At 38.1% G+C, this 13827-nt stretch overlaps 1 protein-coding gene across 1 annotated transcript in view; it reads left to right on the top strand.

Moving 5' to 3' along the window:
• The window catches only part of LOC127455198 (ALK tyrosine kinase receptor), a 787259-nt gene that overhangs the window by 767563 nt on the left and 5869 nt on the right, over nt 1-13827 (top strand). Inside the window, exons 19-25 of the mRNA XM_051722881.1 lie at nt 1812-1925; nt 4614-4800; nt 5307-5397; nt 6493-6557; nt 6711-6840; nt 7242-7339; nt 8655-8747. Coding sequence (XP_051578841.1) covers nt 1812-1925; nt 4614-4800; nt 5307-5397; nt 6493-6557; nt 6711-6840; nt 7242-7339; nt 8655-8747 — 778 coding nt within the window. The remainder of the gene's footprint in view (nt 1-1811; nt 1926-4613; nt 4801-5306; nt 5398-6492; nt 6558-6710; nt 6841-7241; nt 7340-8654; nt 8748-13827) is intronic.

Genomic DNA, 13827 nt, shown 5'->3' with positions numbered 1-13827 from the left:
TCTCTGAGTTCTACAGACAATTCCTTAGACTTCATGGCTCGGTTTGTACTCTGACATGCACTGTTAACTGTGGGACCTTAGATAGACAGGTGTGTGCCTTTCCAAATCATGTCCAATCAACTGAATTTACCACAGGTGGACTCCAATCAAGTTGTAGAAACATCTCAAGGATGATCAGTGGAAACAGGATGCACTTGAGCTCAATTTTGAGTGTCATGTCAAAGGCTGTGAATACTTATGTACATGTGATTTTTTTTTCCCCCGTTTTTTATTTTTAATAAATTTGCAAAGATTTCAAACAAACTTCTTTCACGTTGTCATTATGGGGTATTGTTTGTGGAATTTTGAGGAAAATAATGAATTTAATCCATTTTGGAATAAGGCTGTAACATAACAAAATGTGGAAAAAGTGAAGCGCTGTGAATACTTTCCGGATGCACTGTATATTAATGATATAAAAGAACTCACATAGATTAAATGCAAAAGCAAAAAAATGCAGCAATATGGAAGACAATCCACATAAGATCAGGGAGTTTTTTAAAGGGGATGCAAGGCAGTGATGCAGCAATATAATATATGTTTATACTTTAAATGTTAAGAGAACCCATATGAGAAAACGTTTTTAAGCCATTTGATTCACATGAAATAAACATCCTCACTACTGGTTCAGGATTTCTCCCTCAAGTTACTTCAGCGTTTAATGTTTCATCAAAAAGTTGTGCTAGTTTTGGTAACTGCGGCGGCTTTTGACACAAGATCCAAAGCTCATATTTTATTGGTCAGGGCATTTCATCACCAGGCAAAAAAAAAAAATAATGGACACACCATAAAAACGAATTGCTTTGTCAGTGAGTGAATGTTTGCTCCAGGTGTTAATTGGCTTCATAGGAATTCATTGTTTCAATTAAAAATGTTAAGGCAAGAAATCACTGCATACATTTGCATTTGCATTTAGGCACATTTGCCAAAAATATTATTTTCACGCTAAGCTTAATTCCAGGATAATATCTTTTTAACCCTAGGCAAAATAATGTTTCACACTTGTAATTTTAAAAGGGGGTTAGCAACCTTTCAACTAAATTTATACAGTATATTTACAACGTAAATAATATTTATATAACTTAATTAAATAACTATAATATATAATTTTCACAAGCTAAATTATATTATATTATATTATATTATATTATATTATATTATATTGTATATTTTTCAGTTAAGGGATTAGTTTTTGCCTCTGAGTAAAACTGACAATGAATGACTGACATCATTAACTATGTAAAAACGTCAAACAGTTACGCCAAATTCGTAAACTGGAGTGAAAGAAATGTTCAGAGATGAACATCCAAAACAGGTCACATGCTTGTTGCATGTTATACTTGTCCACTCAGTGCTACTAACCTCATAAATATGCACATAAAAATGTTAACCCAGGGTTTACAAATGTTGTGTAAAATCTTGAAACCTGACAACCCAGAATTAATTATTGTATTTCTAGTTTAAAATATGGAATACAGTGGCCTTGGAATTTCAATTGAATGTGTGTGTATAGCGCTTTTCACAATACATACTGATGCACAGCAGCTTTAAAAAGAATAGTGCCTTACAAACCCCCCAGTGAGCAAGCCAAAGTCAAGTGGCAAGGATTAACTCCCTAAGTTGTTTAGTAGATGAAAAAGAACTCTTGGAGGAACCAAGAGACAGCTGGGAAAGCCCTTCTCCTCTGGCTAGCACATATTTTAAGTGTGAAAACCCAATTGAGTTCTACCTGCCTTATATGAGCAGTGTATTTGTTGTTGTGCTTTGTGTAGAGGTGTCTATGCTGCCTGCCCAGCCATCTCTCTCTCATCTGGCACTTGGCCTGTCTGTGGGGACCTCCGCACTCATTGCCGCTCTGCTGTTGGCTGTGTCTGGTGTCATGATCAGTAAGTTGAGCATGTCAAATCCTTTTCATGAAGATACTTTCACAGTTGTTTAGAGACTTTAAAACTAGGCTAACTAAAACATAATATTGGAGCCAAGTAATTTGTGGAAGCTTTTTGCTGATTTTCTGGGGTGCTGGAAAGAAAAATTACACAGGGCAGAATGACAAAATTAATAATATTCTAAATTTATGTGTGTGTGTGTGTGTGTGTGTGTGTGTGTGTGTGTGTGTGTGTGTGTGTATATATATATATATATATATATATATATATATATATATATATATATATATATATATATATATATATATATAATATTAGAGTTTCAGTGTGGTTTCAATTCACTGAAATATATATATATATATATATATATATATATATATACACTATATTGCCAAAAGTATTTGCTCACCCATCCAAATAATTGAATTCAGGTGTTCCAATCACTTCCATGGCCACAGGTGTATAAAATGAAGCACATAGGCATGCAGACTGCTTCTACAAACATTTGTGAAAGAATGGGCCGGTCTCAGGAGCTCAGTGAATTCCAGCGTGGTACTGTGATAGGATGCCACCTGTGCAACAAGTCCAGTCGTGAAATTTCCTCGCTACTAAATATTCCACAGTCAACTGTCAGTGGTATTATAACAAAGTGGAAGCGATTGGGAATGACAGCAACTCAGCCACGAAGTGGTAGGCCACGTAAAATGACAGAGCGGGGTCAGCGGATGCTGAGGCGCATAGTGCGCAGAGGTCGCCAACTTTCTGCAGAGTCAATCGCTACAGACCTCCAAAGTTCATGTGGCCTTCAGATTAGCTCAAGAACAGTGCGTAGAGAGCTTCATGGAATGGGTTTCTATGGCCGAGCAGCTGCATCCAAGCCATACATCACCAAGTGCAATGCAAAGCGTCGGATGCAGTGGTGTAAAGCATGCCCCCACTGGACTCTAGAGCAGTGGAGACGCGTTCTCTGGAGTGACGAATCACGCTTCTCCATCTGGCAATCTGATGGACGAGTCTGGGTTTGGCGGTTGCCAGGAGAACGGTACTTGTCTGACTGCATTGTGCCAACTGTGAAGTTTGGTGGAGGGGGGATTATTGTGTGGGGTTGTTTTTCAGGAGCTGGGCTTGGCCCCTTAGTTCCAGTGAAAGGAGCTCTGAATGCTTCAGCATACCAAGAGATTTTGGACAACTCCATGCTCCCAACTTTGTGGGAACAGTTTGGGGATGGCCCCTTCCTGTTCCAACATGACTGCGCACCAGTGCACAAAGCAAGGTCCATAAAGACATGGATGAGCGAGTTTGGTGTGGAAGAACTGGACTGGCCTGCACAGAGTCCTGACCTCAACCCGATAGAGCACCTTTGGGATGAATTAGAGCGAAGACTGCGAGCCAGGCCTTCTCGTCCAACATCAATGTCTGACCTCACAAATGCACTTCTGGAAGAATGGTCAAAAATTCCCATAAACACACTCCTAAACCTTGTGGAAAGCCTTCCCAGAAGAGTTGAAGCTGTTATAGCTGCAAAGGGTGGGCCGACGTCATATTAAACCCTATGGATTAAGAATGGAATGTCACTTAAGTTCATATGCGTCTAAAGGCAGATGAGCGAATACTTTTGGCAATATAGTGTATATACACAGTAAATGCCTATTTAACAGGAGCTGTGAAGTTCTGAAATGAGGATGCGTCTAACTCTTTTTGTATCTTGTTTGCACTAGGCATCACCAAAGGTTCACACACACACAAACACACCCTGCGGCATTCCACCTTACACATCATCTGTCCATCTACGCTCTACTAACAGCCTCCAAGTGATAAATAGAATAGACGCGTGATAAATGGGCTGTTAACTGGACTTTGACAAGCCTTCTCGATTACAACTTTATGAATAAATCACTTCGACACACCGCACTAATGTGTTTACCACTTGGGTCAAGCCCACCAAGTTTATAGGTATGATCGTTTTTGGGTGTAACATTTCAGATATGTCCATGTTAGTATCCACAAATTTGCAATACAAATGACCCCTATGTGTTTGTTTTTATTTTGCACATACAAAATCTGTTACAAAGTCCATTCAGGTACCTACTTCATTTCAGCAATGAAAATCCAACAATGAAAATGTCCAAAACCCTATTTTGCAAACTCCTTTGTAACCAACCAATGTTAAAGGCGCTCTAAGCTTTTTTCTATTGAATGGACCTAAAAAATAATTCCTATTACCTGACAGATATCACTGAATAAGGTGTCCTAAAATATCACACCTGTCTCTGTGACAGACCTAGGCTCTATAAACAGCAAACTAAAATGTGATGGTGGGTTGCAGTCAGATTCTTTATTTAGCCAATAGGAAGACTTCTAAGTGCTTCCTGTCTGTTGAGCATTTTGTGCATGCAGGGCACCCATTTATGAGAAAAAGTAAGCTGAGAGGCCAGGTCCACACTACGTTTTCAGTTGAAAGCTGTTGTGGGTTTTCTAACTTCGTTGTTTGTTTGTTTTTAAGTATTAAAGTTAATGCTGTCCCAGCGTGGATGAGAGGCATAAAGGTAGCAAAATCAATGTGTTTTAAACTGTAAACATATTAGTGTGAACATGGCCTAATTCAGTGGCTAAGTCTGGCAGAAGTTCCAGAATGGCTAATATCACTTACAACTTTAAGCAATTAAAAATGTCACATTGTGCATCCAGTGTACAGACGTAAACACACCGAGCTTCAGTCCATCCAGTTAGAGCTTCAGAGTCCAGACTGTAAGCTGAGCAAACTGAGGGCCTCCACCATTATGACCGACTACAACCCCAATTACTGCTTTGGTGGGAAGACCGCCTCTGTCAATGACCTGAAGGAGGTGCCACGGCGCAACATCTCTCTCAGCAGGTAAGCAGCGAATGCAAAATCTACGGTATTTATTTGGAATTAAGTGTGTGATTAAAGCAGTGTTTCCCAGTCCTCCTGGACCAGGATTGGGAAACAGAATTAAAGTGGGAGATGCTAAGGTTTGTTAACACTGACAGAAATTAAACCGGTGGAGATCGCCTAGTTGCTCTATAAATGGTTGCTAGCAGGTGTTCCTACAATACTGTCAATCAAGTGAGTGCCAAGGTCTGTGCTCCTATTGGTAGTCACTGTATCAGTCGTTGTCAGTAATGTCACCTTAAATCTCCAACTCTAATTGAAAATAAATTACTTCTGGTTGGTTTATTACAACAAATCGCTATCAGTGTTAACACTCTTTAACAACTAACTGAAAAGGGTTGTCTACAGTTATTTAAGACTGAATTTTCTAATTAATGAAATCTGAAACAATCATAAATGATTGTATGTGTAAAATATGTGAAAAGGCATTATAATAATACTCAGAATGTACAATTATTTGCTTGTAGAGGTTTAGGTCATGGGGCTTTTGGGGAGGTCTATGAAGGGCTGGCCATTGGGATACCAGGGGAGCCAAATCCTATGCAAGTGGCAGTCAAGGTAAGATCTAAAGATGAAGCTCTACATAATATATGAAAACACCACACCTATTTTTTATAAACTTGGAATGTTCTAGGTCCTGTTGTTGCCTGGCTTGCTTGATTAGCTCAATATGTTTCTGAACTTGAATTAACCTGGGATATGTTTTGTACTTCAAAGCAAGCTTAAAGTTTATCCAAATATTTAATCAGATCAACACATTAAAATACTCTACCCACCTTGCTAGCTGGTTAACTATCAATGCTCAAAAGTCTAGAAAATCAACTTCTGAAGTTTTACATGATTCTTACTGGTCGATGTTGGTCGAAGTTGGGTTAGGTGCTTGATCAGATGAACTACCAGCTGGTGGGGCTGACATCAACATGGTAGACCTTGGTTGGGGTTAATAGACCACCTTGGCTAAGCTAATGGGGACCTAGTTCAGCTGGTTACCCATTTTCCAGAACAGCTTGTTGACCAGCCTGACCACCTTGATGGTATGGTACACTGTAAAAATTAAAAGATACTCAAGGCACTATTTGGGGTCCCTCAGCTTCCTCACTGGCAGAACTCTCTAATGATCTTCCAGACACCCTTTCTGTTCTCTGAGAAACTTACTCTTAGTTCCTGCAAGAACTGTGTACTGTTAACTTTTCCTTTAGTAAGCCCATCATAAGGGAAACGCTTTGAGGCTCTTGAAAATATTTTGAAGTTCATTGAGTACATAAATAGAATATCTGAGGCTCTTTTAAAGGATGCCTGGAGGATCTCCAGAGAGTTCCACCGATGTTGCATGTGAGGAAGCCCAAATGGTTTCTCAGGAGTCTTTTAGTTTTTACAGTGTATGACCTGTTTTTGTTTGTTTGTTTGTTTTTGTCCTGAAGGATTCCAGTAGATATCTCAGTTTTATGCCAAATTATCCGGAAACTTATCTGGCCATATTGCAAAAATTGGACCCAGGTCACTAAATCCAAAAGCAGATTGAATTAACAAACAACATCTGGTACTACCTAATCTTACAGATGTTCAAATTGAGCCTTCAATTAAAAAATTAAATGAGCATGTGCATGTTTAGTGATGCATGTAGATTTGATTATTAAATTATTCCCTGATTAGACACTTCCTGAGGTGTGCTCCGAGCAGGACGAGTTGGACTTTCTCATGGAAGCTCTTATAATCAGGTAAAAATGAAAAATAAACACACAAGCACAAAGGACACAACATTTTTTACATGTTTAGAGACAACATGCTGTTTGGAGACATATTGCAAGAGGACCAACCCGGCGACTGGTATGGTTAAGGGGTAAAACTCTCTTTCTGTCTTCCTCTGACAGCAAGTTTAGTCACCAGAACATTGTGCGGTGTATTGGGGTGAGCCTCCAGGCTCTGCCTCGCTTCATTCTACTGGAACTGATGGCTGGAGGAGATCTCAAGAGCTTCCTGAGGGAAACTAGACCTAGACTAGTAAGAGTACACACATACTGTACATACAGAACTCTGTTATACTGCATAAATTCTAAACCTCTTACAGTTCTTTTTGATTAGACCATGATTGCTTTTTTTATGAAACATCATCATAGTTTTCTTTTTTATTATTTATTTGGTTTATTTTTTCCTCACATCAGAATATTGTATTTTATTTTAATCTTAAGTTTTGTATATTTTGTAAATGCTTAGTGCACTGCAAAGTTTATTTGGTTCTGTACTCTTGTTTATCTTGTAATGTCAATGCATCTCCCTTTTATCCTGGTATATGCTTTGCCAGGCTGCAAGATTAGCTTGACCACCTTAGACCTGCAAACCATTATTAAGGTTGGGTATATTCCCAGCATTCTGACCTTCTGTCTTGTTATTCTGCTTCCCAGGAGCACCCTTCCAGTCTAACCATTGTGGATCTTCTCAACATAGCCCGAGATATAGCCCGCGGCTGCCAGTACTTAGAAGAGAACCAGTTCATCCACAGGTATAATTACTGACTCCCCAACAAACCTGTGCACTTTATGGTTCCCTATAATCTAACATATGGATGGTCAACTTTCTTTCAAAGTCAGCTTAAATTTGTTCTTTGACTCTGTGACTCTCACTCTCCTCTGGCACCAGTGGGAGTTCTTCTTCCTTTAGAAACTCTCATCTAGAATGGCATGAAAAATGAATCTACTTAGAGCTCATTTAAGCCAGAAGAGCAGTCCAGCTCTAGATCAGGGACACTGAGACATGTACCTGTCTGTGGTTTCATTCTGAAGTTCATTCTCACAGAGCTTAAAATGTACCTGGTTCAGTTTTGACTTTTTGTCAGAGCACTAAGGGGTTGCTCGTTCTTCCTTTTTTTTTTTTTTTCTCACTATTCACAATTGCTCCAACTAGCAGATATTGGGTGTGCAGCATCAAATGTCTTCAAATAGTTCCCAAAAGTAATTTTTTGGAGGACTTTAACTTACAACAGAGACATAAATAGTCTTATAGAGTCAGACATTTGACTGTCCTTATAAAGTCCACTTTGCAGCTTTTTCCAGCCAAGAACCATCCACTTAAACTGGCAGTCTGTCCAACATCTAAACAGTTTTTTTTTTTTTTAATGTGCTGTTTTGGGGCAAATAAATCTAAAATCAGACATAACTCTGAGAACAAAGCAGGATATATTGGTATTTTGTTTACCTACTATAAAGTGTCTCAAACAAAACTCTTAATATCTTTAAAAGATTTGATACCATTAACCTCACAGACTTTGGCAAATACAGTTTACTTTGTTTGCCAATAGAGTTATTCCTTTTTACGAATGTGAACACAATTTTATTTCTTGGTGAACTGATATAAACCTGTGCACCCGACTCCCGATAATTATGCAAAACCCAGCCAATCAGAATGGAACTGGTGATTTCAGCCAGGTCTTACTGTGGGTTAAAAAGTATATTAAACTCTTTCAGTCATCTGTGATATGAAAATGTTTTAAGAGGAGATAAATAAAAAAGGTAAGAGATTAGTTTTCTGAATAATGGACAAGCTGACTAAAGACCATGTTAAGGTCATTAAATTAATACGTCTAATCTGTATGGGGTAAACATTGTAACTCCGAATATGTTTGAATTGTTTTCAAAACTCAAATCGAAAGCTACTGGAGCCAAGCTGGAGCTAGTGTTTAGGTGTGATTTAAAAATAACAGAATAAAATATCATGTCTAACTGGATACTTTTTTCTATAGCAAATATTAGATTCAGTGTGTCTGCCAGCTACAGTGTATTCAATAGTTGAAATAATCACTCTTTTATTCTTGTTAACAGGGATATTGCTGCCAGGAACTGCCTTCTGACCTGCAAAGGTCCAGGAAGGGTGGCCAAAATTGGGGACTTTGGCATGGCCAGAGACATCTACAGGTATGGAAACAAATGGCATCATGAGCTAATAGATATACTGGCTCGTAATTCACCTTAAAATCCTCATACCAGCCATAGCAAAAATAAAATAATAAACTGATCAAATATTCAAGCACCATTCTGCAGAAATTGTAGCTGTGGACTCATTTAAAAAATATGAAAGTTTTAATTTGCATGCATTTTTGTATTCAATTGCCTGTAAAATGGGAAGAGCTGTTGGGTGCCCATGTTTGCTACCACACTTTTTTATTTGAGAAAGGATGAAGACATATTTTATTCTGAAAACCCAATTGCAAGTTTTTACTATCAACATATTTCTCATTTTAAGGCACGAGTCAAGCAAAATAATTTAATAACTGTTCTGATAATTCAATAAGTGGATAAACATTTCCTTCTTATTTACGTAGAGTTTCACATCAGGTAAAGCAGGTCAAATTTCTCTGTCTTTCTTTCTTTGGTCAGTTCACACAGCAATGCAGTATATACAGTATATACAATGCAGAATTTGTTCTGCTCTTTTATTGTTTTTGAAGAATTCTGAAAAGACACTTTTCGACTTCTTTTGGGGGTTTGGGTAAAACATATCTCTTTTAATTTTAAAAAGGTATGTTTTAAATTAATTTAAATTAAATTTTATAATTAATTATAATACATTTCTCTGAGGTTAAAGTGTACAATTGGCTGGTGGGGGGAGGGGGTGCCACCGCCCAATGTTTAAATGAAACCTACGCCATTGCATTCCGACATACCCAGTTACATTACATTTTATATAAAGTTTTTAAAACCTCTAATGAAAAGATCATATCTTACTTATCAGAATACTTAGTGAAGCTATATGGTGTTTAGAGTTCTGTAGCTTATAACAACTAACAATTTCCATGTCTTTATAAGCTATATTTGCAGAGGCAGTCATTCAAGAGAATTGTCCTTTGACGATGTTCATTAGTTGAGATGGCAGCACCACTGTGATGAAATGAAAGGTGTGGAGATGTGACGTTGACCACCTTTCTGCTGCTGTAGTAACATGTGTTACAAAATGGCTCACATGCTTTAATTGCTGATGTAGATTTTTCCCGCATTCTCCTGCTGAGCTTTGCAGACAGGAACTAAGTTCAGGGCCGTGGGCGAAAATGCAATTGGGGGTGGGGAGACTTACATTAGAGTTTTCTGTGAATATTTGTGTTACTATTTTGAGTGTTTAAAATGCTGGGTTAGAGTTGAGACGTGAGGTGATCATTGACTCTTTGAGATGGTCTTTGGGGATTTGTTAAGGGGACAGCGATCAATTTAATAGATAATTAAACCTTAGATTCTGTCTCTTACGACACACTTCCATTGTCACTTCCTGTCTGACTTTCTCATTTTTACCAGCTCATTTGGGCCAATCTTATGAAACCTATATAAAAAAATAAAAAAAAAACATGTCTAGGTTAAATTTCTCCCAAAAACCAAAAGAAAGGCATAAAAAATGAAAATGCCAAGATAAACTTGACTAAATTTATATTTCTTCTGATATTAAAAACCTTCTGATCTAGAGACATATGGTTAAATTCTTGAAATTAATTTCGCAGACAAATATAAATTGTTCCTACCTATGAATTTCTTTAAGAAACATTTAATTTTATTACTTTACTCCCATACATCCACAGGTGCTATTCCACATTTTAATGAGATTACTATTGTTGTAAAATGTTGAAAATAGCATTAATAAAGAATAAGTAATCCATACTATCTATGTATATTTTATTTAAATAAAACAACACTTATTTTAGGACCATTAAGTTGTTTTGCATTGTGACATTATTTCTATGATATTTATGCCCTAAAAATCACTTTATTGCAAAAATAGATAATGATGGAAAATATTTATACAATGGTAGTATTTTTTTTATATAAGCCTTTATGCTGATTTGAATTAAAAAATAAAACTGTATTGCATTATTACATATACACACACTATTATATTGTAATGTTATATATATATATATACATACACTGATATGCCAAAACATTATGACCATTCACAAGTAAAGCAAATAACATTAATCATCTCCTAACAAGGCCATATGTCAAGATCTGGGTAGATTAGATGGTAAGCGAACAATCAGTTCTCGTAGTCAGCGTGTTGAATGCAAGAGAAATGAGCAGGAGTAAAGACCTGAGAGACTTTGACAAGGGCCAAAATGTTATGGCCAGACTACTGGGTCAGAGCATCTCTGAAATGGCAAGGCTTGTGGGGTGCTCCCGGTCAGCAATGTTGAGTAGCTACCGACAGTGGTTTCAAGAAGGGACAAACGACAAGCCGGTGAAGGGAGTGTGATGCTCTGGGCAATGTTCTGCTCGGAAACCCTGGTTCCGGGCCATTCACGTGGACTTCAATTTGACACATGCCACCTACCTAAACATCGTTGTAGACCAGGTACACCCCTTTATGGTAATGGTATTCCCCGATGGCAGTGACTTCCTTCAGAAGTATAATGCGCCCTGCCACACTGCACACATTGTTTGGGAATAGTTTGAGGAACATGATGAAGAATTCAAGGTGTTGCCCTGGCCTCCAAATTTACCTGATCTCAATCCGATTGAGCATCTGTGGCATGGACTGGACCAACACCTTCAGGGGTCTTGTAGAGTACATGCCTCGGCAGGTTGGCACTGTTTTGGCGGCACACGGAGGACCAACAGCCTATTAGGCAGGTGGTCATAATGTTTTGGCTCATCGTTGTGTATATGCTGTACGTATATACTGTGTGTGTGTGTGTGTGTGTGTGTGTGTGTGTATATATATATAATTTTTTTTATTTTTTTTTATTTTTTATTTTTTTTTACTTTTGATTTTGGGGTAAAATAAGACCTTGTCATGTCTTTGAGAGATTCATCCACAAACACTTCAACAAACTTTCACAGAGATTGTTCTTTTTGAAACTGACATTCAAAGTACAAGCCTCAGTAAGCATTGATGAATAATATATTTTGGGTTTTCCAATGCACAAGTTTGATGTAAATGGTGTCTTCACCCTCCCCAACTTTTTCTTCCCTGCCTCATGTTTCTTTCTCCATCTCCTTGCATGTGGCAGCACACCATCCCAACAGGGACCAGACAGATAGCAGCAAAACAAAGGTTTTCTATGATCTTCTCGATTTCATACTTCAAAGGTTTCAGCCTTTGTCTCCCTTAAGTCCTGGCATCCGATATGCATTCGCACAAGTGAGATTGCTGAAAACATGAGTGTAATATTGGTATGTGAGGTGTGTTCTCTTGGGGCAGGTAGAACAGGCCTGGCTGCCCATGTTCCAGAAGGTCATACTGGTTTATATAGAACGTGAGCCTGATAAGACCAGAGGCACCAAGATTTTGTTAAAAGTGCAAATGCTTTTGTTTAGAAGATAGTGGGCAGTATATCTTTTGCCTCAGTCTCGCATGTTTTGTTTTGTGATTAATGCTCAGCATGATACTTTTCCATCCCGCAAGATTATTGCTTTAGCAGCCTCAGGATAGCTGATGGTAAAAAAACAAACAAATCTATTTGTCTCTCTTTCTCACTTTCTTTCTTTCACTGTTGTCAGCAGATGGTCAGATATTGAAGCTTGATCTTGATAAGATGAGCTCTCCATTTGGAAAACGGTTTCAGACTCACTGTAACCGCTCAATGGGAAATGAGAAGGATCTCTAGTCCGATAAGTCACCACGGGATGTTTTATAAGTGTAGGCGGCGCTAGGTAAAACTACATTTTAATATATTTTTAAGAAAATGTGAGGTTTTGCCCATGCAAGCCTTGCTGCCAGATAATGTGTTCTCTGAAGTAGCCAGGACTTTACTTTTGGACTTTACATTTGTTAGGGTGAACTGACTCGTTTAGGGTGTGCTGATTGGTGTGTGCTTACTGACTCAAGTCCTTCCTTAGAGTCCTAGGGCTCTATTTTCGTGCCCGCGTCTTACCCGCTTTTCCTTTGAACGCTAATTCTTAGTGCAATTTTCGTGCCAGTGCAAAGCGCAATCTGGCATGGGTGGGAGTGTTTGTGCTATCTGTGGGTGTGTGCGCAATCTGTTGGTGTCTTGTGTGTTAATGAAGTGGTGCAGAGCGCAATTTGCTATTTTCCTGAGAAAAAAAAAGTAATTGTGCTAAGACAAAGTCCAAAATCCACCAGAAGTTGTTAACAATGTGCTATCGACTTTTAATACCACCAGTGAGTTTTGTGTCAGCAGATCAATATGATTGTTAATAATAATAATAATAATAGTACGTTTATTTTGTATAGCACCTTTCTAAAGCTCAAGGATGCTGTTCAGAAATTAAACATAAAACATTAAACAGAGAAACATATAACAAATATACATGACAAAACAATGAACAATGTGAGAGAAGCAAAGCATATTTCAAGTAAGTGAGACATGGGCGAGCAGGACGAAAGACAATAGTCCCAGAGAGGCCAATAGAGAACATATTCAACACATGCATCATAGTCTGGAGCAGCGCAGGCGACAGTAGTCACAGAGCAGGGGATGCATTGAATACAGCCCATTTACACAACCAGATTCTCATGAATGGGCTGTCTTCATTTATATCAGCGTTGCTTGACATATATAATAGGACGCAAATAGTGCAATAACTGAAGTACCTCAGAATTAAATTGACCCAGCCCATTAGCACTTTATTTTGTGTGCACAATTTTGCCAACCAACTTAAAACTTAGTGTGCATGCTTGTATGAAAAGATCAAAACTTTATGGCCATGCCCACTAACTTTGTACGTATGACGTATTGCATAGGGCTGTGTTTAAGGCATAGCGCTCTTAACATAGGGCCCACAGTGTAAGACTGTGGAATTTGTTTGCCCTTTTTATTTAGTCGCTTAAAAAGTACAAGCAAACCTCTGCAGCACTCTTCAGGATGAGTTATGTGCTGAAGTTTAATACTTTGGTTTAGGGGTTTATTCAATCCCTAACCCTAATTATAACCAACCCCTAAAATTAGAGGGAAATGAAAGGTTGATAAGAGTATTGTTCAAGCCTCTAACCCTAACCCTAGAATCTGATTGGTTGATATGAATGTTATTCCAAGACAACAAGGATGATGAT

Source organism: Myxocyprinus asiaticus, chromosome 17 (assembly GCF_019703515.2).
Source record: "Myxocyprinus asiaticus isolate MX2 ecotype Aquarium Trade chromosome 17, UBuf_Myxa_2, whole genome shotgun sequence".
Lineage (NCBI taxonomy): Eukaryota > Metazoa > Chordata > Actinopteri > Cypriniformes > Catostomidae > Myxocyprinus > Myxocyprinus asiaticus.
The sequence above is the reverse complement of the archived record's forward strand: the minus strand, read 5'-3'. Positions and strand labels throughout refer to the sequence as shown.